Source organism: Kwoniella shandongensis, chromosome 3 (assembly GCF_008629635.2).
Source record: "Kwoniella shandongensis chromosome 3, complete sequence".
Lineage (NCBI taxonomy): Eukaryota > Fungi > Basidiomycota > Tremellomycetes > Tremellales > Cryptococcaceae > Kwoniella > Kwoniella shandongensis.
This window is the reverse complement of record NC_089289.1, coordinates 1,695,368-1,717,890: the sequence shown is the minus strand read 5'-3', so window position 1 is coordinate 1,717,890 and position 22,523 is coordinate 1,695,368. Positions and strand designations below refer to the sequence as shown.

The 22,523-nt window shown below is 48.9% G+C and overlaps 6 protein-coding genes across 6 annotated transcripts; 3 read left to right on the top strand and 3 right to left on the bottom strand.

The window, feature by feature from the left end:
• Positions 1 to 195: 195 nt before the first annotated feature.
• Positions 196 to 1,856, top strand: CI109_101975 (uncharacterized protein; the record flags this gene model as incomplete). The annotated part of the gene is made up of 2 exons (XM_032006497.1): positions 196 to 1,035; positions 1,110 to 1,856. 2 exons carry the CDS (start codon positions 196 to 198, stop codon positions 1,854 to 1,856), a joined length of 1,587 nt encoding a protein of 528 aa, XP_031859166.1.
• A 6,396-nt stretch (positions 1,857 to 8,252) lies between these two features.
• Positions 8,253 to 10,893, bottom strand: CI109_101974 (uncharacterized protein; the record flags this gene model as incomplete). The annotated part of the gene is made up of 13 exons (XM_032006499.1): positions 8,253 to 8,385; positions 8,459 to 8,596; positions 8,657 to 8,855; positions 8,912 to 9,002; positions 9,071 to 9,176; positions 9,228 to 9,282; positions 9,337 to 9,543; positions 9,615 to 9,725; positions 9,791 to 9,965; positions 10,088 to 10,225; positions 10,297 to 10,376; positions 10,458 to 10,516; positions 10,577 to 10,893. 13 exons carry the CDS (start codon positions 10,891 to 10,893, stop codon positions 8,253 to 8,255), a joined length of 1,809 nt encoding a protein of 602 aa, XP_031859168.1.
• Positions 10,894 to 11,454: 561 nt separating this feature from the next.
• On the bottom strand, positions 11,455 to 13,621 carry CI109_101973 (uncharacterized protein; the record flags this gene model as incomplete). Its single annotated transcript, XM_032006500.1, has 3 exons — positions 11,455 to 12,965; positions 13,008 to 13,178; positions 13,279 to 13,621. The coding sequence occupies 3 exons, from the start codon at positions 13,619 to 13,621 to the stop codon at positions 11,455 to 11,457; spliced, it is 2,025 nt and encodes a 674-aa protein (XP_031859169.1).
• A 583-nt stretch (positions 13,622 to 14,204) lies between these two features.
• On the top strand, positions 14,205 to 15,990 carry CI109_101972 (chlorophyll synthesis pathway protein BchC; the record flags this gene model as incomplete). Its single annotated transcript, XM_032006501.1, has 6 exons — positions 14,205 to 14,279; positions 14,459 to 14,731; positions 14,802 to 14,865; positions 15,016 to 15,293; positions 15,396 to 15,565; positions 15,708 to 15,990. The coding sequence occupies 6 exons, from the start codon at positions 14,205 to 14,207 to the stop codon at positions 15,988 to 15,990; spliced, it is 1,143 nt and encodes a 380-aa protein (XP_031859170.1).
• Positions 15,991 to 16,453: 463 nt separating this feature from the next.
• Positions 16,454 to 18,817, bottom strand: CI109_101971 (uncharacterized protein; the record flags this gene model as incomplete). The annotated part of the gene is made up of 10 exons (XM_032006502.1): positions 16,454 to 16,507; positions 16,565 to 16,626; positions 16,691 to 16,835; positions 16,896 to 17,109; positions 17,178 to 17,447; positions 17,508 to 17,610; positions 17,669 to 17,990; positions 18,054 to 18,461; positions 18,563 to 18,742; positions 18,809 to 18,817. 10 exons carry the CDS (start codon positions 18,815 to 18,817, stop codon positions 16,454 to 16,456), a joined length of 1,767 nt encoding a protein of 588 aa, XP_031859171.1.
• A 462-nt stretch (positions 18,818 to 19,279) lies between these two features.
• CI109_101970 (uncharacterized protein) lies at positions 19,280 to 22,370 on the top strand (the record flags this gene model as incomplete). The annotated part of the gene is made up of 9 exons (XM_032006503.1): positions 19,280 to 19,378; positions 19,435 to 19,657; positions 19,726 to 19,833; positions 19,899 to 20,271; positions 20,327 to 20,730; positions 20,798 to 21,006; positions 21,067 to 21,235; positions 21,292 to 21,593; positions 21,648 to 22,370. The coding sequence occupies 9 exons, from the start codon at positions 19,280 to 19,282 to the stop codon at positions 22,368 to 22,370; spliced, it is 2,610 nt and encodes an 869-aa protein (XP_031859172.1).
• Between the last annotated feature and the right edge of the window lie 153 nt (positions 22,371 to 22,523).

Below are 22,523 nucleotides of genomic sequence, written 5' to 3'. Positions count from 1 at the left end.
TATAACCGGGCATCAACACCATCCCATTCATCTCCTTTCAATTTCTACTCCTCACCCTCTTTTCGTCATCATCAAGCAACGCAAAACACCAGCACGGTCGAAAGGACAGACCGGATTGATAGCCTATCACAGATAGACACGGAGGAAATCCTTTCTCGACTCACTCCCAGTACGAACGGAGCAACATCAATGACAATGCCGTCCCCTACGCCCCGCCATAACAACCCTTCATCATCCTCCCCTTCTCCCTCTCGACCTCCCGAAACGCAGATTGAGATACTATACAACACATCTGTCCAGTCCTTTGTCCGTCGAGATCACATCAAGACTCAAACTACTCTGAAACGATTATTGGATCTACTACGGTCGAGCGCGAGACCGAAAACACGACATTGGTACGACCTCGATCGACCTTCAGGTGTCGTGAACGGTACAGGCGATGAAGAAAAGTCTGGTGTTACAGCGGGTTCCACATTGGCGGATGAAGAGTGGTTGATCAAGACCTTGAAACTGATGATCAGCTCGAGTGCATCGCTGTACACTGATCCACCGACTAAGACGGGTGGATTACCATCAGTCCTTCTACCCCTTCTCCCACCGGCGTCTCCAGAAAGACTCCTCGATCATCTGTACCATGTCTGTGTGTCAGCGACATCGACTTCTACATCCATCAAGGACAGTCCCAGTGTTACAGATGATGCTCTTCTCCCTCCCCAATTACTCTCAACTCTTATCTTGGCTTCCCTCAAACTTCGCCCCCTTACACCTGCACTCAACTTCGCCCACACCCTCGTGGAAAGATGGCTTACAGCCCTTCCAGATTCATTCATCCTCTCGATTTCATCTTCCACCCGCCCCACCAAAGGGGGCAGCAAGACTGATCCTGCCGAGAGGAAAAGAGTGGATAGTGCCAGAGAAGGATATATGAAGGTTGTAGAGCTTTTTGTGGGGGAAGTTTTGGCGAGAGAGGGCGAATGGGAGATGGCAAGAGGGTTGTTGGATGGCGAGATGGTGATGGGCTCGAAGAGGAAGGAGGTGAGTGTGCTGCGAAGCGGAGCGGGTTGACTTCCGAAGAAGACATACGCTGACAAATCATCCGTCGTTTTCAGGCGCTATATCGTCATCTCCGATCACTTCAATCCCAATCCTCATCCCAAGCCATCAATCCCGCCCCATCCCCGTCTTCGTCTCTCGTGCTTCCTTCATCGGCAGATCCTACCTCACCTTCACCGACAATGAACGGAGGACGACCCAGAAGTCGGAGTGGTAGTTCCAGCTCGGTCAGTACAAGTTCGAGCGAAGCGACTGCCCGGCCTGGTCCTGCTCAAGGCCAGATCAGTGGACTGAGCATGGGTCAAATAAACGGTAAAGGGAAAGAGAAGGTACCAGTCGACGAGGACGTAGATCGGGTGAACCGCCTAAATGGCCGGAATCCTCCAGCATCGACGAACTCCGGATCGGCATCTTCCACCAGCGCGAAGGCGAATACTATGCAATCCCTCTTCATTTCGACATTATCGTACTTACCTCCTTCTCTCGCTACGAGAATACGACATATCTCATCAACGCATCCTTATCTCCTGTCTCTCCCCTTACCTATCATCTTACTACTCCCCTTACTCATTCGCCTAATACGAAGACGACAAGCGCGAGGTCGCGTACCCTCATTGCCCACACCCACATCGCACAGTGCGGCAAATCCTCTGACTTCCGTCAGAGCGAGATTGGATTTGGCTAGAGCGCAAGCACAAGCTCGACGAGGAGGATGGTGGGCTTGGATAGGATATTATCTCAGATGGTGGATGGGTAAATTCGCTGGGGTTTGGAGGTTGGGAACTACGATAACGTATGTCTGAGCAAGAGCTTGTAAACTGGGCTTCGGACGGAAGGGATGGGAGCAGCGACAGATTAGCAAGCATATGGCGGGCTGGGAAGGGGTTGTGAATATCAGACGTGATCATCTGTCACGATAGGTAAATCCTATGTGTTTCAACTAACACTGTGCATGCAATTGCGTTACTCCATCGAATAAGAGAAAGATTCGTTTCAGAGAGGGCAAAACTTTTGACGTAAGACAACTACAGATATGCAGCAATCTCGTTCCAAAAAGCTATAAGAATGGTTACTGTCCTCATGGTCAGCCCATTATTCATCTGCAATGTCTATGTATGATTGGCAAAGCAACCGAGACCCTCAAAATCATTTGTTGTAAACTACGACCGACGCTGCCTGATTCATTTATCGTGCTCCAACAATTCCAACAGCCGAACGATATCCCCAAACCTCACAGCGATGAGAAATGCATCACGACCACCTCCTAGTTGCTCTTCAGCAGCTGAAACATACCTCTAACTTCTGGCACGTGTGACATCCTTGAAACCTTGTACAACTCAATGATACATAGGCCAGACCTGACGCTTTGTCTTTCAAGGAGCTGCTCCCCTATCAAGCGCTTTCAAGAATTCTTTTGCCTATACCATGCACTGATGTTGCTGTTCTGGATTGCTGACTGATCAGCCAATAGGTGGAGTGCTTTTCCCCAGGAACAGGAAAGGTGTGCATGGGGGCTGGTAAGGGTGAGCAGAAGAGGCGCATCGATAAAAGGAGTTGGGATAATCAGAGGAAGAATGACTGAAGGGGGATAGGTCTTAGTGAGCATCACAGGGAGTAGTGAGGATTGGACCAGCATGAGTCATGAGGAATATTGAGTCAACCAGGAAAGTATTTAGGTACTCAACACCATCAGAGGGCTATTATACAAAGCATAGCACAAAGTTGTGCTGCTTGTCAGAGGTCAACACCACTGACCATAATGGATTGGAAGCCATCGATACATCAGGAGTAAAACAATGAGGTCATGGGCATACAGTGTAAACAGAGAAAATCAATGGGGCAAATTGAACTTTTGTTGCGTGAGTTACTCTTTGCTCAAACATCAGAAACTGTTTTGGGAGAAGGCACAACTTGTGGACGCTTGAACTGTGGAAGCAATCACCAGCCGGCACTTCTCTTTGTAATGCTGTGACACTGATTGCCCATGGAGGTAGTTGGAGATGCATTAGAAAGGACCACTTTCTTCCTTTCCTAACTCATCCCTGACAAACAAAGGATCAGACAGTATCCGTTGGGGCAAATATGACAATCATGACATAACTGGTCAAGCCACAAGGGATAAAAGGGGCTATGGGCACCCAGAACAATCAATCTTTCTGCACACCCCACAATACCACAGCTTACAAATTCACAAACCTCACTTACTGATTTCACACCACAACGTCTGATTTCACTATCATGTCTGACCAGTTTCTCCGCCTTCACGGTCAATGTGAGTATCTCCCTCTGATGCAACAAACTTGGAGGTAGTGCTGAGACACTGTTGCCACTGTTTATAGACTCAGGCAGTGTCCAAACAGCAATGACAACCATGTCTAAACGGGCCGCAAAGCTTGATGACGATAAAATGGAACACCTCAAAACTGCTGAGAAAAGGGAAAGCTGGATTTGCAACCATTCAAGTGTCTTCAGAAAATTTTCCAAGGATGAGCTAAGCGAGCTCACCTCAGCTGTGTTTGACAAGGCTGCTGAAGTCCGTGCTCAAAGATCCCAAGAACAAGCTACTGCGTCGACTGCCTCTTCAAGGAACCGCTCTGTTTAGTCTTGATTCCATTGGTCAATTGTGAGGTGGCGCTTTCCAGGGATAGAAAAGGTGATGGCTGTACATATGAATGGTGCAGGGACGGAGGAAAATCAGGAGCGAGTTGTTTTTTTGAGCTAAGGATGAGATGTCACATAAGGGGGGAGTGGGATGAGTGAGGTGTTAATTTGTTGGCAAACATGTAATTCAGTGAGGTGATGCATTGATTAGGTCAGTGATGACGGTATACATCTGAGAAAGTGCCATCATTTGCATGGCTTTTAGACAATGGTTGAGCAATGTTGAATGAGGTAAATGCTTGGCATCATCTATGCTCATATAAAGAAGCAGCAATGGGCAGTTCCAGATAATCAGTAGATGAAGACATTGGTTATGGGACAGTGGCATTGAAATATTTTCGATGCCATTGTTGGAAGCAGAGCAGTTCATTCATAATTGGGGTGAGGCAATGTCTAGCTCGTGGACAACTATGCTATCTGAGCTTGGCATCGCACTAAGTGTTCATGATCTTTGGGATTCTACTGGGACTCCTGCATGAGGATCAATCACAATATAAAGCTATCATAGGTGACAAAATATTCCTGACACTGGATTACAAGTACTCTGTCCCCATCAGTGTACCACTGTCACAAACCAACTTTGTTTTGAAAGTTTTCCATGTCACTTGGGCCCTCATCATGAAAAAATGTCAATCTCAGATAGGATATGACAGGTCACAAAGCCATACATCAGCACACTTGGCAATGGGTGTTGGCCTGTACATACATATATTCCATTTAATCAGTAAGGACGCCAGGTTTCAGACATGCTTTTGAGTGCTGATATTTAAAGAAGGACAACTAGTGATGAGATCATATTACATCATGACTAGCCAGGTGCACTTGAATTCTTTCTACTTCTGCTTGTGAGAAAAAATGTCAATTTGAAACATGCTTGAACATCTGCAGAAGAAAATGACAACGGTTTCATGGAGTTGTACATCGTTCCGATAGGTCAAGGGCAACCGGACCATGTCAAGCCTGTTCTCCCAAATGTGAGACCTCAAACTTGCTTCAGTTTGTGAAGGAAGTCATGTGGCTATGAGGTCATATACCACCATAAGTTGGCAGGAGTATCACCTCTTTTAGACTGTTTCCCTGTCATGTATAGACATATCATTGGCTGTTCTGATTTTCCCAACTGCCAGCATTAGTTTCCCCAATTCCGCCACAGAGCATATATTTCTGTTTGCCACCCATCTTCCAACCAGCTACAATCCTGCCCTCCGTTTCCAGATCAGCATTCCTCTAATCACAACGAGCGCTACCCACCCTATACTCCCACTGCCAGCCAGCTGTCCTGGGCCAACATACAACAACTTGTTTTGGACTACCCAGATGATTTTGTACCCTCCTCAGGAGTCATTGCCGAGCTTGCTGAGTGTGACCCACATCTCTACAACACTTTGAACTCTGTTCCTGTCACTTTATCAGCTAATGAAGCGAAAAATCTCCCAGACAATCAAATATATACTTCATAACTGGCTTGTAGACAAGTACTCTGCTTTACTCGTAAAGAGGTGGGTCCGTTGACAGGCTTTGCAAAGAATACGGGATACAAATAAGATGAAGTCCTATCACAGACTGTACGAGTCAAGCTGCACCACACTGGTAGCCACCCTGTCCAAACTTCTACGCAAGAGCTGTATTTAACGGTTCCAACATGCTTGATTGGTAGTGCCTGTGGCTACATAGGTGGTGGAAGCGGCTCCACAACATATGGCTAAACTCTGTTGAAAGCCCTGGGTATACACATTGGAGAAACAGGCAGGGGACTTGAATAGGCCAATTCAAATGACTTCAAGGAAGGCAGTGTGTCTGGACTGTACTGTGGTGTGGGAAGCTATTCCTTTCCTCCTTGTGAATACATCCGCTATCATGCAATCAAGCTATCACTGTCAGAATTTGCTATAAAATGCTGATGCCATGACATCAGTTGGACAAAACCGCAGAGGAAGATCACATCAAAGGAACACCTCCTTCCTTTTGGACCTTATCCTCTATGATGTAATGGTTAGACAGTTCTGAGTGTCAAAACTCATGGTTGTGTCATGGCTGGTTGGGCTGCAGAGAATAAAGGCGCAACTGGCACTCAGGAACTTTCATACCACCGCCATACCCATAATAGTTTACCAACATAGAAATACACCAAGTTGAACCATCTAAACCCATACAGTACTCATATCATGGAGTAGTGTGGTTTGGATGGACAAGGGAGAGAGATGACCTAGGTGTATATACTGAGATGAGAACTTGGGGCATTTATGGGAAGATACAAGAGTTATAGGAAGGTAATGCACTATGAGGTAGAAAAGGTGGTCCATGTGGCGTGCCCCCGATGTGGTGCTATTGTGACAGCTCAACTGAGAAATCAACCCTCTCAACTCTGAAACCTATCGTACCCGTCCACACTTGAACTGGAGGTATCCATCAACAGACATTGCTGAAAAAACCAACTAGCATCCTCCACATCTGAGAAGTATCATCTGTGATTATATACATATATACATGATCGGATAATTCTGTATTGAAATTTGTGACAAATGCATATTCCTCAGTGTAGTCAAATACTACAGTGCAGTCAAGTTCTGCTTCCAGTGCATCCTGAGCCTTGCTGTTCTACAAGGATCCTTGTCACTAATACACTCATGCACCATGGTTCTTGTCTTTCAGCCCCCGCGTAGACATGGCCCCTTAGCACCTTTTGGGGTGTCAGAAGCTTGCAGAGCTACGAGCTGAAACCCCTACAGACAGGTCTTTTCTACAGTCTTGTAAGTTACCAAGCATATCTCCAGACCCAAGCTTATGTTCAAGAAGATGTGACACGAAGCGTTCATCCAAATGTTTGACATCTCCTACTTGCATAAAACCACCACCAATATAAGTATAGACAATAATTTGCAATGAAATATCAAAAACAATCCTTCATGATTCTCACATCCTGTCTGTACCACCTCTCAACTGCAAATGAACAGCTTCTCAACAACATTCTTGAGATCAGGAGCAAGATCATTTCTCTACCCTGATTTGCTGCGGTGCTGAGTTCTGCCTCTTGAGGAGGAGGGTTTGGTGCTTTGTGTCTGAGATGCCACAGATCCACTACCAGTTTTGGAAGAGCCAGTAGAAGACTTTTGTGCTGTCAGTGCACAATAATTATAATGAAACACCAAGAAGTTTCAGCCCATTGACCCTGGTCAACACATAGAATGTAACACTCACCTGCAGATGTGGATGATGCAGCTGGAGCCTGAGAGGCATGGAAGTCATCCATACCAGACATGGGTGTATCTTCCACGTCTTGTGGATCCATTGTGAAGGTGGAGCTGTATGTGGGAGGGTGGTCATCCATACCAGTCATCACTATGTCTTCCTGATAGGTTGAGCCCGGTGTCTGGTTGTTTGAAGTAGGTGACATGGTGAGGTGAGAATGACAAGGTGCAGTCTGAAAGTATGGGTGTAGTATGTATGACTGGAAGTGATGGTGATAGAATGCAGAGAATGCTTGTGAATATGGATGAAAAAAATGGGGAAGAGAGTAGATTCATTTGAAGGTGTTTTGTAGATTGAGGAGCGGGGGAGAGGTGCTCAACAGACAAATTGTTGGGGGTATAGGCCAAAGGATTGATACAATGAGTCTTTGTTGTTGTTGTTGAAAGGTGCAAACTATCACTCATGATGATGTGACCAGTAGTGGGTCTTCTTGAAGTGAAAGGCTTGTCTACTGCTCAAACACTAAGTCATAGCTGAGGTATTCAATCAATGGAGTGCGGTTTCAGAGCATACCTTTCAGCTTGGACTTTTATACCAGTGGGCACTAAGCAGATGTGCTGACTTGGCTACAAGACAGCTGTTATAACACATCACCTAGCCAATGGTTGACAACACTATCCGAACATCACAGCGCACTATAAAAGGTTACAATAATGGGGATTCTGCTGAAATCCCAATTCTGGTTACCTGAGGGTGTTGGTCTTCGTAGTTGTCATTCATGACAAAACCCAACACATGTGTGGAAGGACTGACTTAGCACAAGAAAGATTGCTGAAGCTATGTTTGTCTTAAAGGCAACAGGAGCAAAGATCAAAGAATGACACATAATATTGCTGAGTAGGGCAGGATTCTTGATGCAGATGCAAGTACCATTCAACTTATTATTGGGTTCTCTCCTTGATTTGGATATGTCTTGCCTGCTATCAGGCTATTCCTGTCTCACTTGGATGTCCTCAACTTGCTCTTGACTTCTCATACCAAGCAGGGTCTGAGAAAGGTCATCCCTCCCAGAAAGGTTGACCAAAATCTTGTGTCTGGTGAGTTCTCGTAGGAACGCCATGATTGCACATCTTAGTGTACTATAGCGATACGAGACTTGTGATATTACGATGGGGGTATACATGATATAGGTATACAGTCTACAGATATACAGTCTCCCGAAATGCCCAAAATCCTCATATCCACGATCTACCACTTCCCACTCGAGGCAGTCATAGAACTCCTTTACCCTGTCAAAACTTTCTCTTCAGTTCCGTCCATGCGCTGACCAACCTCTTCTCTTCCTACGATCACACCGACCCAGCTCCGAGTCTTTCCAAAACCGCCACTCGTTCCTTCTCCTGTTTCTCCCTCCGCAACTCGTACGACCTCTCAACCCCGAACCCGTCTTCAAACACGATGAAAACCTCCTCCAGAGACAGACTACACCGGGTCCGAAGCGGGTACGTATCAGCATCAAGTTACGCTACATCAGCCGAGAAAAGTGATTACTCACCCTGACGTCTCTGGATAGAGTAGATAGCAGAACATCCAGCCTAACGTGCACAGTCCGGCATATAACCCGAACGCACCGCTGGGCGTGGCGGCGTTCATCAAGCTCAAGAACGTAGCCGAAATCAGAAGGTTGCACGACCTGAAGCGATATCAGCTCGACGTAAGCCTCAAGCATTGGAGGGGGAAGAAATAGGCTTACCAGTTCGTCGCTGTGCTGATCGAAGTTCCTATACCTCTCACTTCAAGCTTGAACAGCTCGCCCTGCTGCCATGGGATATTACCGAGACCCGTCGCATAGCCCGCAACGTATAGTAGCATAGAGAGTAGAACGAGGATTGACCATGATTTGGGATAATCAGATCCAGAAACGAGGATACCGCCTGTGGATTTGGTGAGAACTGCGAACAATTCCAAAAGATCAGCTTTTACCCACCGATACGGTACGCCAGCTTACAGTGGAAGAAGATGGCTGCGAGCGAGAGTGAGACGATCATAATAGGGACAGTGAAGAGTAAGGTCTTTCTTCGACCGATCGGATCGACCAGCTATGGGATTGACGAGATTCGTCAGCTTAGAGCTGTACCTACGCATAAGGTGCAAGCGGATAGCTCACTCTCAAAGATACCAGTGTGAACAAGAAGTTTACGGTCGCGACGATCAGGCCCACTGCTGTGGCATTGCGGAAACCCAGCATTGCGAAAATTGTAGCCGAGTAATACCTGTTGTATGTCAGCCTACGTTGTATCTAGTCGCGAAGAAGGGTCGCCCACATGAGGGTATTGAATCCACACAGCTGTTGAAGGGCTTGAAGGCCGCATCCGATGACTTGATCAAAGCACATGAGCATATAGAAACTCGATTCAAGGAGACATGACTCACTCAGACCACGCCTGTTCGTGCCGACCATTACGAGACTTCTCAATCTCTCCAACCATGTCGTTTGCTCATTCACCACCTGGGTCTGCTGAACAGCCGCACGCATAATCTCAACCTTCTGATCGACCTGTGTCGATGTCGCAAGAGGGTATATTTTCGCGAGTATAGAACGAGCCTTATCGACCTTGGACCGGAGAAGCAGGATACGAGCTGTTCAAAAGCAGATGTCAGGTCAGGTAGTGCCCGTGAGGAGTATGACAAGGTTTCGCCAGCAGACTTACGAGATTCGGGTAGGAAGCCCATTGCGCAGAGTTGGACAATCGCAGGCACTGCACCAAGACCGACGATATATCTCCATCCTTTGGGAACGTGCTGGAATGCCGCTCCGATGGCTGGAAGGCCGTACGTCAGCCGCCCGCGCATTTGCCATAGACACCCTTAGGTGTGAATGACTTACCGTATGCAATGACTTGACCTAACGTCACCACGACAGCGTTCATTGTGACCAATCTACCTCGAAGTTTGGTCGGAGAGAGTTCACCAATGTACAGTGGGACAATGCACGAAGCCAAGCCTACACCTAAACCGACGATGAATCGACCCGCAACCATCGCTGAGACGTTGCGACACGCCTAAGGGTTGAATAGGTTAACATTGCCTAGCTCGTTCGCTTTGTTTAATGAAATTAAGGAGCTGAGATAGTATAGAGCGATGATGGGGAGTTCGGAGCTACCCTTTCAAGGATGACACTTACAGCTTGACATATAGATCCAGCTATGAAAACCACATTCGCAAGGATGATGACCAATTTCCTACCGGTGAAATCTGATAATCCACCTGCTATCAATCCACCGACCAGAGCTCCAAGTGTAGTTGCTGACGTGACCATCTCCTGTAACCAGAGAGACAGCAGTCGTCAGTCTGGCAGTAAGTGATATGAGGGCGATACAGGAGGATGCTCACCGTTTGCCATGTCGTCAAGTCTTTACCTAGATCATCGCCTATGATTACTAGTACTCCAGAGATGGCAGCAGTGTCGTATCCTACATAACATCCCATAATCAGCGTCTGGCGTGCATCTCAGAGCTCAGGGTACTCGAAGCTGGCTCGTGTGGTCAACGTACCGAATAAGAGTCCAGATAGAGCAGCTGTAAATACTAGTATCCACACGAACGCGTTGACTCTTAAACACCGGATTAGCACTATGCACACTAACGAGGGCGGGGTGTAGGGAAAGACACACCGATCTTCCCCTTCAACAGCTATAGCACTCTCGTCAACCTCCCCCCCTATCCCCGACTTGTGATCCGACTCTCCACTCCGACTCCGCTTGAACAGCTGGCGTCTCTCACCATAATCTATCGAATTCTCCGTGTCTGAAGGCGAGGTAGAAGGGGTTGACGCTCCGGACGTTCCTCCAGCTCTAACACCATTAGCAGTCCGAGAGGGTGTTAAGCTGATAGGCAAAGCGGACGATGAAGAATGTGTGGTTCCGATAGACGTGCGGATCTGAGCGTAGTTGTCATGTGTCGTTGTCGTTGGGGCGTATTCAGATGACATTCGCGTAGGTCAGGGAAACTTGATGCAGATTTTGAACGCCTGCTCAACGCTCGTACGTTTTGCGCAACTCAACACTCCTTGAAATATATGAAGCTGATTGCTGAACTGTTTATGCAGTTCACGATATGATGATGATGATGATCGAGGTGTCTTCGTTGTTTAATTGATCTTACATTCATTCAGTAAAAGGAGACAGGATTGAACAGACAACGAAAGAGGATGGGATGAAACACGACCGTCGCGAATCCGGTTAATCGGATAAATCAAATTCAATGTTATTTGGTTCCTCCACTCGGTCAATCCCGACCGAGACTTTCTATCGCATCTCCAGAACTTTCGGATGCTGCGATTATCGGGAAGGATGGTATCAGGCCCTCATATGAAGAGACCATGAACAGCCAATCATAGTATAAGTATGGTGCATCTTACGTGTGCTCTTGGACTTTGGAAAGCTCTTTCAAGTTGTTTTCTGGCAGATTCACTAGGAAGATTGAGTTATTTGTTCACCAATCACGTCGTTTCGACGTATACGTTCATGCTGTATGCAAGTAAGGGACTACGCTACCAACGTACTCCTTCCTGTCCGTCCTCGCTACCTGTGCCTTCGTCGTCTTCGGAATGTACCGCTTCGCCATCCACTTGCATCTCAACCTTCACCACCGCTCCAACTTGCCCCTCTTCGTCCCGTGGCGTCGCTTTCTTCTCCGGCGAAGCGGTTGCAGTGCGCTTTTTCGAAGGTGATGCAGTGGCTATCCTTGTAGACGGAGATCGTGCTCTACTTTCACTTTGACTTGGAGCCCTACTGTCACTTCTCGACGATTCCTCATCCTTGACCTGTACCTCGACTTCAGACGTAGCTGCCGGTGATTGGGGTGCCGACTGTTCGGCCTTGACCACAATGGTCTGCTCGTCGCCGTACGAAACGGGAGCTTCCGATGGCGCAGGGGTAGCTGTCGCTCCTCTCCTTTCCTCCGGGATTGGCGTTTGTTCCGCCCCTGCTACCTTTTTCTTCTTCATTCCTCCTTTCTTCTTCCTCGACATACCCTGATCACCCCTACTTTTCCTCTCCTCCTCTTCCTCCCGCATAAGCTCTAATAACCTCTTCGTATCCTCCTCTTCATCCCTCTCATCCCATTTTCTTTCCTCCTCCCGGAACTCGGCCCACCGTTCTACCATCGGTCGAGCTTCGGTCGACGGTAGTGGATGAGCGAAGGTCGGTCCGAAGTTAACACTGAGTTTGCCTTTTCCAAAACATGACAACATTGGATAATATCCCATCGTCCCGTCGTCATGCATGATTTCGATCTTCTCCGAATGATGTCCTCCTTTCTTTCCGTGATTTGCGGGCGTGTAAAGCGGTGGAAGAGGTGTGAAGTCGTAGAGATCCTTGAAAGCCTCTCCTAGTGGTTCACCATTGAGGAAGAATGATATGCTCGATCCTTCCAATTTATCAGGCAATCTCGCCGTCGACGAGAGAGAAAGATCGCCATCTGCCTCTTTCTTCCCTTTCTTGGTGTTCTTCGTTGTCGCTCCTTTCTTTCCCTTTCCACCAGGCGGTGGTGGTGGTGGTACCTGACCATTCCCAATTTCAGCTCCTCCATCCCCGTTGCCTAATTTCTCCGCTTCTGCAGCTGCTTTTGCCGCTGCTGCCATCTTCCCTTCTCGATCGACCATTGCGTCCATCTCTCTACTAGTCGTATATTCCGCCATCTCGAAATAACTTTGTCCCTTATAATTGAAATATCTTCTCTGTCGTTTGATCGTAGCCGGATCATCTTTATCCTTGTCTTCCAACGATGGTCGTTTGGGTAGAGTGATCAGACAACCTATGATATCTCCCGTTGCGAACGATCTTCCGTAGGGTTTCGGTCTTGCAAGATGTACTTTTTCTCCTCCGACATCCCTTATAGCGTAAGAATAACCGTCAGATCCAACCGGTCCGTCGATATTACATTCCCTTCTTCCCCATCCGATCCTTACATGGGCATTACCCAAATCAACAGAACCGGTACCTTTTCCTCCGCCGCAAGCACCGTTCCCCCGCTCGACGAGGACTTCGTAGTACCATGTCCCTTCGCGCACGGCTACGTTAGCTCGGGCAGAGCGAAACCCACGGTCATTGGTCATCGTCAACGCGGTTGGAGAGAGACGAAGAAACGCAGATCGATCGAGCCATGAGATATGGACGGGAGGTATCGGTGAAGGGTATGGGATCGTTCGATGGAAAGGGACCAGCGGGTGAGGCGAGGGATTAGGTGATAGTGAACAAGGGGCATATCGGAAGTCTGATTGATTGCGAAATTATACAATCAGCATCCATCAGGGAATGACGGGCTCATGTTTCCTCCTTCAAAGCATAAAGGGGAATTGTCCTTAGTGACTCACTCTTCACGACAGGGATATCAGTCCACAAGAAACATTCTTCCCCACTATCCGTCCCTTCCCCACTCCCAGCAACGACAGTCCCCACCCTCGCAAATTGTCTTCTCTCAACATCCGCTCGGACAGTCTTCCCTTGCGCTGACGCAGCAGCTTGATGTTCGAGCGTCGAAGGACCTGGACCCGCTAGACCTGAAGACGAGGCGGTTGTTGTCGTAAAGTCAGGAAGGGCGGAGAGGGAATCTGAGCCAGTGGGAAGGAGAGGTGCGGGGACAGGGGTGGATGTGGATGAACGCGATGAGGCGGTGGGTGATAAGCGGCGCTTTTTGTTGGAGAGGGAAGTGGTCATCTTGACCGAGCGTCCTCCTCTGGGTGAGTGTTCGAATAATTGGGTGGAAGACACCTAGCTGATATTATCTGACTTTAGATGGACTTTCTAAAACACGGTTCGAAGCATTCGCGTGAAATTGATCCCGCTGCATTCGAAGGCTGCATTCGTGGGAAAGTTGTCTACCCCCGTCTAATACGGGCCGAATGAACGAGTTGTTTCCTGAATCAGATAAGCATGTCTCCTTACATGACAGGGCACAACACCACTCACCGCACCATGCAAGCGATGCTATGCTCTACCCCTCCTACGCCACGTATCCTAGACCATGCGGAGCACTACTGACCCCTCCGGGGTATGCTACAAAAAGAATTGGAGCATGCGGCACATTGTACAGTCTACGTATGACATATTTACCGGCGGTCCGGAGAGATGTCGGCACATTTCTTTATTCCTTTTGGCAGAGGAAACGGTCACTCCCGATTTGTCAATACCACAGAAAGTCATCCGTTCTCTAACATTTTCTCTCTTTCTCCCTATATCATAGTTCCTTCGTCAACACTACAAGCCTTGTCAAATAACATATTCACAAGCCTCTCACAAAATGACCGCCGCAGAGCTCAAGTCTGATAACCCATCCTTTGTCCTTCACGGCGTCGAGAATGTCAAGTTCGAGGACGTGAGTGGGGAGTTCTGAGCATCGTTTAAGGAGAATACTGATACCTTTGACCATGCTCTGTCTCCCTCTTCACCCACCTCGACTCTTCTCGAACGTCGTTACTATCTCACTCCATCGATCATCCACTTGCTCGGCCTTTTTGCTATTTCTGCTCCCTCCACCCGCCCTCCCACGCACAGCGTCCCATCCCTGAGATCCACTCTGATCAAGTCCTCGTTCAAATTTCCAAGACTGGAATCTGCGGTTCCGACGTCCACTACCTCCAACATGGCAAGATTGGTTCTTTCGTTCTCAAAGAACCGATGTGTCTAGGACACGAATCGTCAGGTATTGTGGTCAAGCTTGGACCGGATGTCAAGTCCGATTTCGGTCTCGAGGTGGGGAGTAGGGTCGCGTTGGAGCCTGGGATGTGTTGTAGGACATGTGAGAGCTGTAAGAAGGGGCAGTATGAGGTGGGTCTGATACGACTACTATAAGCAATGTCAGTGGAGTAGTGTAGCTGACACAGGTATCCATACGTAGCTCTGCCCCCATATGACTTTCGCGGCTACTCCTCCTTATATCTACGGTACCCTGTGCCGATACTGTGAGTGGCCATCTGCACGCTTTCTTTCAGCTCGGCCGAGACATCACAAATAGTATACCTCCAAGCTACCTCCACAACTCTTCTTCATTCTTCATACTGCAGAATCGTTCCCGCTGACTTGGAAATCTGTTTCCTGTTCCTTTTCGCTAGACGTCCTGCCCGCCGACCTCGTCCACCGTATCCCCGACTCTGTCTCCCTTGAGGACGGAGCGATGATGGAACCCCTCTCTGTCGGTGTTCACTCTGTTCATACCCTCGGCCAAGTGCAATCCGACCAAGTTGTCATCGTCTTCGGTGCCGGCCCTGTCGGTTTATTATGTATGGCCGTCGCCAAAGCCCTCGGAGCGAGACGTGTCATTGCCGTTGATATTCAGAAGGAGAGATTGGATTTCGCCAAACAGTACGCAGCAACGGATGTTTTCCTTCCGGTGAGTCCGATCGACTCGTCTAATCCCATACTGTTTGGCTGGATCGAGTGTTTCCCAGTTGATTATGGCAGAACTGATAATGCTATTGCTTGACTTCCGCAGGGACCCAAAGATGCCACTGAGGATCTCGAAGTTTACACCTCGCGAATCGCAGATGAGATCAGATCGACACTCAACATCCCCGAGCGGGACAAGGGCGCTGTCGACCTTGCTATCGAGGCGTCTGGTGCACCTACCTGTGTCCAAATTGGTTTGGCTATCTTGAAGCCTGCGTGAGTGTGGTGATGCTGATCAATTTATCCCATCCCTTAATCTTCGTCGTGGTCACCCTGTTGCTGCATAACAAGACCAGTAGTCTGCAGAACCACTTCTTCTGGTGGTGATGCCGAATGAACGCTGACTTGCGAATCACAGCGGAACATACGTCCAAGTCGGTATGGGCGCCAAGATGACCCTCCCTGTCCCTCTCTTCCACATCATCACAAAACAACTCAAAGTGATCGGTTCATTCCGATACGGTGCAGGCGACTATCCGCTCGCCATCTCACTTGTCGAACGTGGTCTTGTCGATCTCAAACCGCTCGTCACGCAGAGATACGAGTTTGATGATGCGAAAGAGGCGTTCGAGGCCACCAAGTTGGGTAAAGGGAAAGATGGGAAGGGCGTTATCAAGTGTATTATCAATGCGCCCAAGTAAACAGTGGAGGAGCACGGACGGACACTTGGGCTGTGGGGCACGGTTGATTGGGGAGTCAATGGGTAATAATGGTGGCATATGGCATGGGAGAATGGAAGGATTCGAAGGGTAACAGCATAACGGAATGGGGTATAGCAATGGAATGAAATATGTAGATTGGGCAAGTGATTGAACTCATGACGGATATTGATTAACGGAGCAAACAATGATGAGCGGTCGATAACAACATCACTGCCGATCGGGATCTCACCACTATGTCCCGCAGTTTGTACTGACCATTGAATCAAGACGTAAACTCATTTCTCACCGACCAGTACACACACCACATTTGCATATGATAAACGATATAATGACCCTAAACCTAAATAACAGAACCATGCTAAATACTTGACATCTCTTCGCACTTCTCTCCACAACACTGCACTGCACTGCATTGCACTGCTCACCCTAGCACACTAGCGGCTTATCGAGTCTTGATGATACCGGCGTTGATCAACTTTTGGATCTTTTGAGCGATCTGCGACATGGGATTGTCAGCTATCATTCCGTTGACTCCTGTGAATTCTCAGCTCACCATAGGGTTCTTCATGTGGTCATTCAATGCTCTAGGGTTCTGTTGACCATCCGCAAGGATTTCTAATATTCCACAAATTGTATTAGTCCACCATTCCGTGCTCTGCAAGATGACAACATCACTCACGTCTCATGATGGGGTCGCCCATGATTTCCTGGACCTCGGGATCCCTCATTGCTCGCTCGTAAGTCTGCTCATCGGTCTCGGTCGATCGTTGAGATTGCAGTTCAGCGAGCACCTTGGCCATGTTGGTTTCAAGTTCTCGTGTGTGCTAAAGCCGTACATGTGTCAGTGTCTGATATGTCGAAAAGCAGTTGGCAGAATCACTCACCTTCTTCTCGACGTCCGCTTCGGTGGCCCTTTGAAGGGTCTCAAGTGCCCTGGTGTGGTCCTTCATCGCCTCTTGCACCAAGGCTTTTCGGATGTAAGCCTTGATGAATGTAGGGTCATGGCTGATAGCCGTTTCGGCGTCTTTGAGAGCCTCAGGCATGGCCAAGAGCTTGTGGTAACAAGCTGCTCGGTTGTTGTATGCTCGAGGGTCGGTACTATTACGGCCAAAAGAACGTGGTTAGCTATACAACTCCTGCTGAGGCCAAGGGATCTGGTAGCTCACGGTAATCGCTTGATGGCCTCGGTGTAGTGCTTGACGGCAGTCGCAAAGTCTCCAGCCTTGAAAGCTGTGTTACCCTCTGCTCGAGCAGCTTCAGCCTGCTCTGGGTCGATATACGCTTGCTTGTCCTGCTCCGCCTTTGCCTTCTCGGCCTCCCGAAGCTTGGTGAGGATATCAGGTGTTCGGTGTTCAGTGAGCGATTTGCCGAGGAACTTGATGGCGTTCTCGAGATCGTCCTTCTTTCGGTAAGCGGTACCAATACGTCCGTAGGCCCTACACGGAGATATTGTCATCAGCTATCAAATGTAGAAACACGATCGCAGATCAACTCACTTGGCGAAAGTCTTGTAGTCCGCTCGGAGTTCTCGTCCTTCATCGACGGCCTTCTCGCAAACCTCGATACACTTCTCGTACTCGGCCTTCTCAAAGTAGACAGCTGCGTCCAATGTCAGCGACAGTTGCGCTAAAGTTGGGGCACGCAAGAAAAAGCTTACCTGAAAGGTTCAGAAGGAAAGTAACGTCCTTGGGGTACAGCTCCCAAGCTTTCTCATACAGCTGGATAGCCTCGTCGAACTTCTTCGCTTTGTACGCAGTGTTTCCCTTGGCTTTGGTCTCCTCGGCCTCCTTCTTTGCGGCAGCGTCGTCCGAGACCTCCTCCTCAACCTCCATTGGCTCCTCCTTTGGCTCTACCTTAGGCTCGGGCTTCTTAGCGGCGGGAGTAGGGGCGGGAGTGGGTTTGGAAGAAGATGCTTCTGGCTTCATCTGGGTGTAGCCTTCTGGGACTTCGTTTGATCCTTCTGGTCGTTCCATAGCATCCTACATGAGGTGGACTTGTCAGCTTCTCTTCTCACAGCAAGCTGGCTGGAGGTAGTAGCTTACGATATCGATACCCATCATCACACCGAGTGCTGTCAACATCCTCGGGTCTCCCATGATACTCTGCATATCTCGTCCTCCTGTAGCTTGCAACTTCGAAATCTGAGTCTTGAATCCAGGATCCTTCATGAACTCTCTCGTCTTGGGGTTGTTCTCCAACTTGGCGACTAATCCTGGATCAGAGAAGATCTTCCCCAAACCCATATCGCCGCCGGGGGCGAAGGGTGATGCGCTGTCGTTCTCCATAGCGCGTTGAACGTCGGCGAGTCCTTTTGTACAAACTGGGTTGGAGGGCTCAACTTCGAGTCCGGCTTCGTAAGCCATGACGGCTTCGGGGTATTGACGAAGTCCGTGGAGTGCAGCTCCTTTACGGGCGTGGCCCTTGGCGAACGTTGAAGAGATTTTGATGCACTACGACGTAACACAAGGATTAGCGAAATGATACTTTGTCTTGGGTTTCTGACTTCCCAACCACCAAGGTAGAAAGGTTGAATGTGGACTACCGCACTCACCTCTTCAGCGTCCTCCAAAGCACCTTGCCAGTCTTTCAACCCTGCCTTGCTCGCAGATCTGTTAGAGTACAGAACATGATTTTGAGGGTCGAGCGCAATGGCATCAGAGTACAGTTTGGAGGCCGTGGAATAGTCCTTGGCTGAGAAAGCCTTGTTAGCTTCGGCTTTGATGGAGGCGGCCTGCAAGAGTCAAGGGTATCAGCTTTTGTTCAGCGTCAGTGGTGTAGCGCCGAGTGTGAAGCTTACGTCTGACATATTGTGCGATTGCTATTTTATTATGTCTTGTTTGTCTGATCGAATCACTGGGAGGAAGGAAAGAAGAATCAGAGAGAGATTGGACAGAAGACAGATAGACATATGTTCACATTACCTGGCTGTCTCCCAGCAACATTCTGTATCATCGAATACTCGAGAAACGGCGACATCCTCCACCGAGGGGCATCATCAGCAGCGGGATCAGATGTATCTCATCAGCTTGAGTTGACAATACCACGTCACTTCCGCTCCGAACCCGCGTCGCGTCAAAATTCCCTGAATTTGCACTTCTTGCATTAAGTGAACGCGTCTCATCCCGTTCATCTATCTATCCTGTCTCAACTTCTCATTCACCAGCCAACCCTCCACATCTGCTCTGTCCTCGGTGGCAACATCTCCTCACTTGATCACAGTATAGCACCACGGAGAGAAGACCAACCGCTTAGCACTCGACCACCCACGATGGCGGACTTCAACAGCACTCAAGATGCCTTGCCCCTCCTCGCCGACGATCTCATGCGAGATAGGGCTCGTCAATTCGTCGAATTCCTAGATGACGACGTGAGTTGAACCGACACAAACCTAAAGCGCTACCTGCTGACAGTCAACATCATTAGACACAAGCAAACTACAACTATCGAGAAGGTATCAAACGTATGCTCGATATGGAACAGGTTCGACTGATCGTCAACCTCGACGATCTGAGAGATTACGATAGGACCTATGCCGATGGACTGCTGTTACAACCGACTTCGTACTTGCCAGCGCTGGACGCGGCGTTGACGCAGTTGGTACAGAGTTTGCACGACCCTGTCAAGCACCAGATCGCAGGGAAAGAGTGTGAGTGTGCGATTACGGAGCCGATGGAGGGTTTCATACTGATGAGCTTTCCGCTTGCTCCTCTGCAGTTTATGTCGGGTTGCGAGGATCATTTGGTCAACAACACTGTAACCCCAGAACATTGCGAAGTCATCAACTTGGAAAGATGGTCAGCTTGGAGGGTATCGTTACAAGATGTAAGCTATCGCTTTCTTCGAAACTCGATATAACAAGCTGAGCTGAATCCCTCTTACGACTACAGGCTCGCTTGTCCGACCCAAAATGCTCAAATCCATCCACTACTGTCCCCCGACCCACAAGTTCCACTCTCGATCATATCACGACGCCACCATTATCGCCCCCTCTTCTACCCTCACCGGCTCGACCACAGTCATCCCCCAAGATGACGGAGAAGGCCACGCCTTGCTCATGGAATATGGATTATCCACATTCAGAGACCATCAAACCATCAGTATCCAGGAGATGCCCGAGCGAGCTCCGGCTGGTCAACTCCCGAGAGGTGTGGAGGTGGTGCTTGCGGATGACTTGGTGGACTGCTGTAAGCCTGGTGACAGAATTCAGTTGGTCGGTGTGTACAAGAGTTCAGGAGGTGGTGCCGGCGCCAGAGGTTTCCAGTGAGTTGTCAAGTACAGTCCGTTGTGCTGTATCGCTTAACTCGTGCCCTCGCAGAACTTCATTGATTGCGAACAACGTCATCCTGCTCTCATCAAAACAAGGCGGTGGTATTGCACAAACCCCTTTGACGGACACCGACATCCGAAATATCAACAAGCTTTCCAAACGACGAAACATCTTCCAACTGCTTTCCCAATCCCTCGCACCTTCGATCTTCGGTTCAGACTACATCAAGTCTGCCATCCTTTTGCTCTTGCTCGGAGGAGAAGAGAAGAACTTGAAAAACGGTGCTCATATTCGAGGTGATATCAACATCTTGATGGTCGGTGATCCATCCACGGCAAAAAGTCAAATGTTGAGGTTCGTGCTCAACACGGCACCTTTGGCTATTGCCACTACGGGTCGAGGAAGTTCCGGTGTCGGTTTGACTGCTGCCGTGACAACGGATAAAGACACTGGTGAGTCGACTTCTCGATAATCGTCGTCAGTTTTAGTATCGATCTGACAGTCTCGTTTCGATCGCAGGTGAGAGACGACTTGAGGCTGGTGCTATGGTTTTGGCCGACCGAGGCGTTGTTTGTATCGATGAATTCGACAAAATGTCAGAAGTCGACCGAGTAGCCATTCACGAAGTCATGGAACAGCAAACCGTCACCATTGCCAAAGCTGGTATTCACACTTCGCTGAACGCTCGATGCAGTGTTGTCGCTGCGGCGAACCCAATCTACGGTCAAGTGAGTTCAGCTTCTACCCATCTGCTGGAACCGGTCAAGCTGACGTTCATGCAATCACAGTACGATGTGCACAAAGACCCTCACCGAAACATTGCGCTTCCCGACTCGCTGCTGTCTCGTTTCGACTTGCTCTTCGTCGTCACGGACGATACCGATGAGCAGAGAGACCGAATGATCTCGGAGCATGTGTTGAGGATGCACCGATACCTCCAACCTGGTGTGGAAGAGGGTGAGCTACACGATCAACTATAATACAATGTTCGTTGCTGATTCGATGATTTCCAGGTGCACCGGCCGTGGAGAACATCAACCAGAACCTCGATGTTGGAGGCGACGAGCAAGAATCACGAACTACCGAAACACCCGTTTTCGAGAAATTCAACCCTCTGCTCCATGGTGGTGTGACCACTTCTTCTGGACGAGGTGCGAACAAGCGAAAAGAGGTGTTGAACATTGGTTTCGTGAAGAAGTACATCCAATATTCGAAGAACAGGATACATCCCACTCTTACAAAGGGAGCAGCGGATTGGATCGTCAACGTCTACAGCGCGTTGAGAAACGATGATCTCGCAGGAAACCAAAAGAGGGTGAGTGGGGACGTCTTACTGTGATGAGGTGTTATCGTTAACGAAACTCTGTAGACATCTCCTCTTACGGCCCGTACTCTCGAGACCCTGATCCGTCTTTCTACTGCTCACGCGAAAGCTCGACTCTCTGCCAATGTCGACGAACGAGATGCCATGGCAGCTGAAGAGATCCTTCGATTCGCATTGTTCAAAGAAGTCCTCAAGCCCGAACGAAGAAAGAGACGAAAGCTCAACACTGGACAATCCGTCGAAGACGATAGCGATGCGACGAGCGACGAGGAGGAAGGAGAAGATGAGGTTGTCAGTGGTGGAGTCACCGAGAGTCAGAGAGAGAGGGCTAGAGAAAAGGCAAGAAGGATGGAAGGTGGTCCAGTCAGACGATCAGGTGCTGGTGGTAGTGGTCCAACACCTACTCCTGCTCCATCAGCTGGACGGGCTCCGGCGGAAGACGAGGACGATTTCGAAATGGGAGAAGCGGAAGCATCACTGGCTTTGGCTGCAGAACCAGAAGAGGAGGAAACTTCAGCAGCTGCATCGGCGGGCGGAGCGGAACTTTCACAAGATCGACTGGATCTCTTCCGATCACGATTATCACATGTCTTCGAATCGGACTTGGGAGCAGATGGGATTGTTGAGTTTGAAGAGTTAGTGCCGAAGATCAACGAGGGTTTGGAAGTCGGTGAATTGTTCGGGAACAGGGAGGCGAGGGTCGCTGTCGAGAGAATGAACGAGAGGAACGAGATCATGTTCTCGGACGGGACGGTGTACAAGGTGTAAAAGGTGTACAAAGTCCGTGTGGAGGGGTGTGAGTTTGTGAGGGACGAGATGATCCGACGATTTATATTAGCTTTTTGTTGTTCTTTATTCTTTGGATATAGTATGATTGGGTCTGCTCGATGCACCAATAATAGGACCTAGGGGATGGGCTGT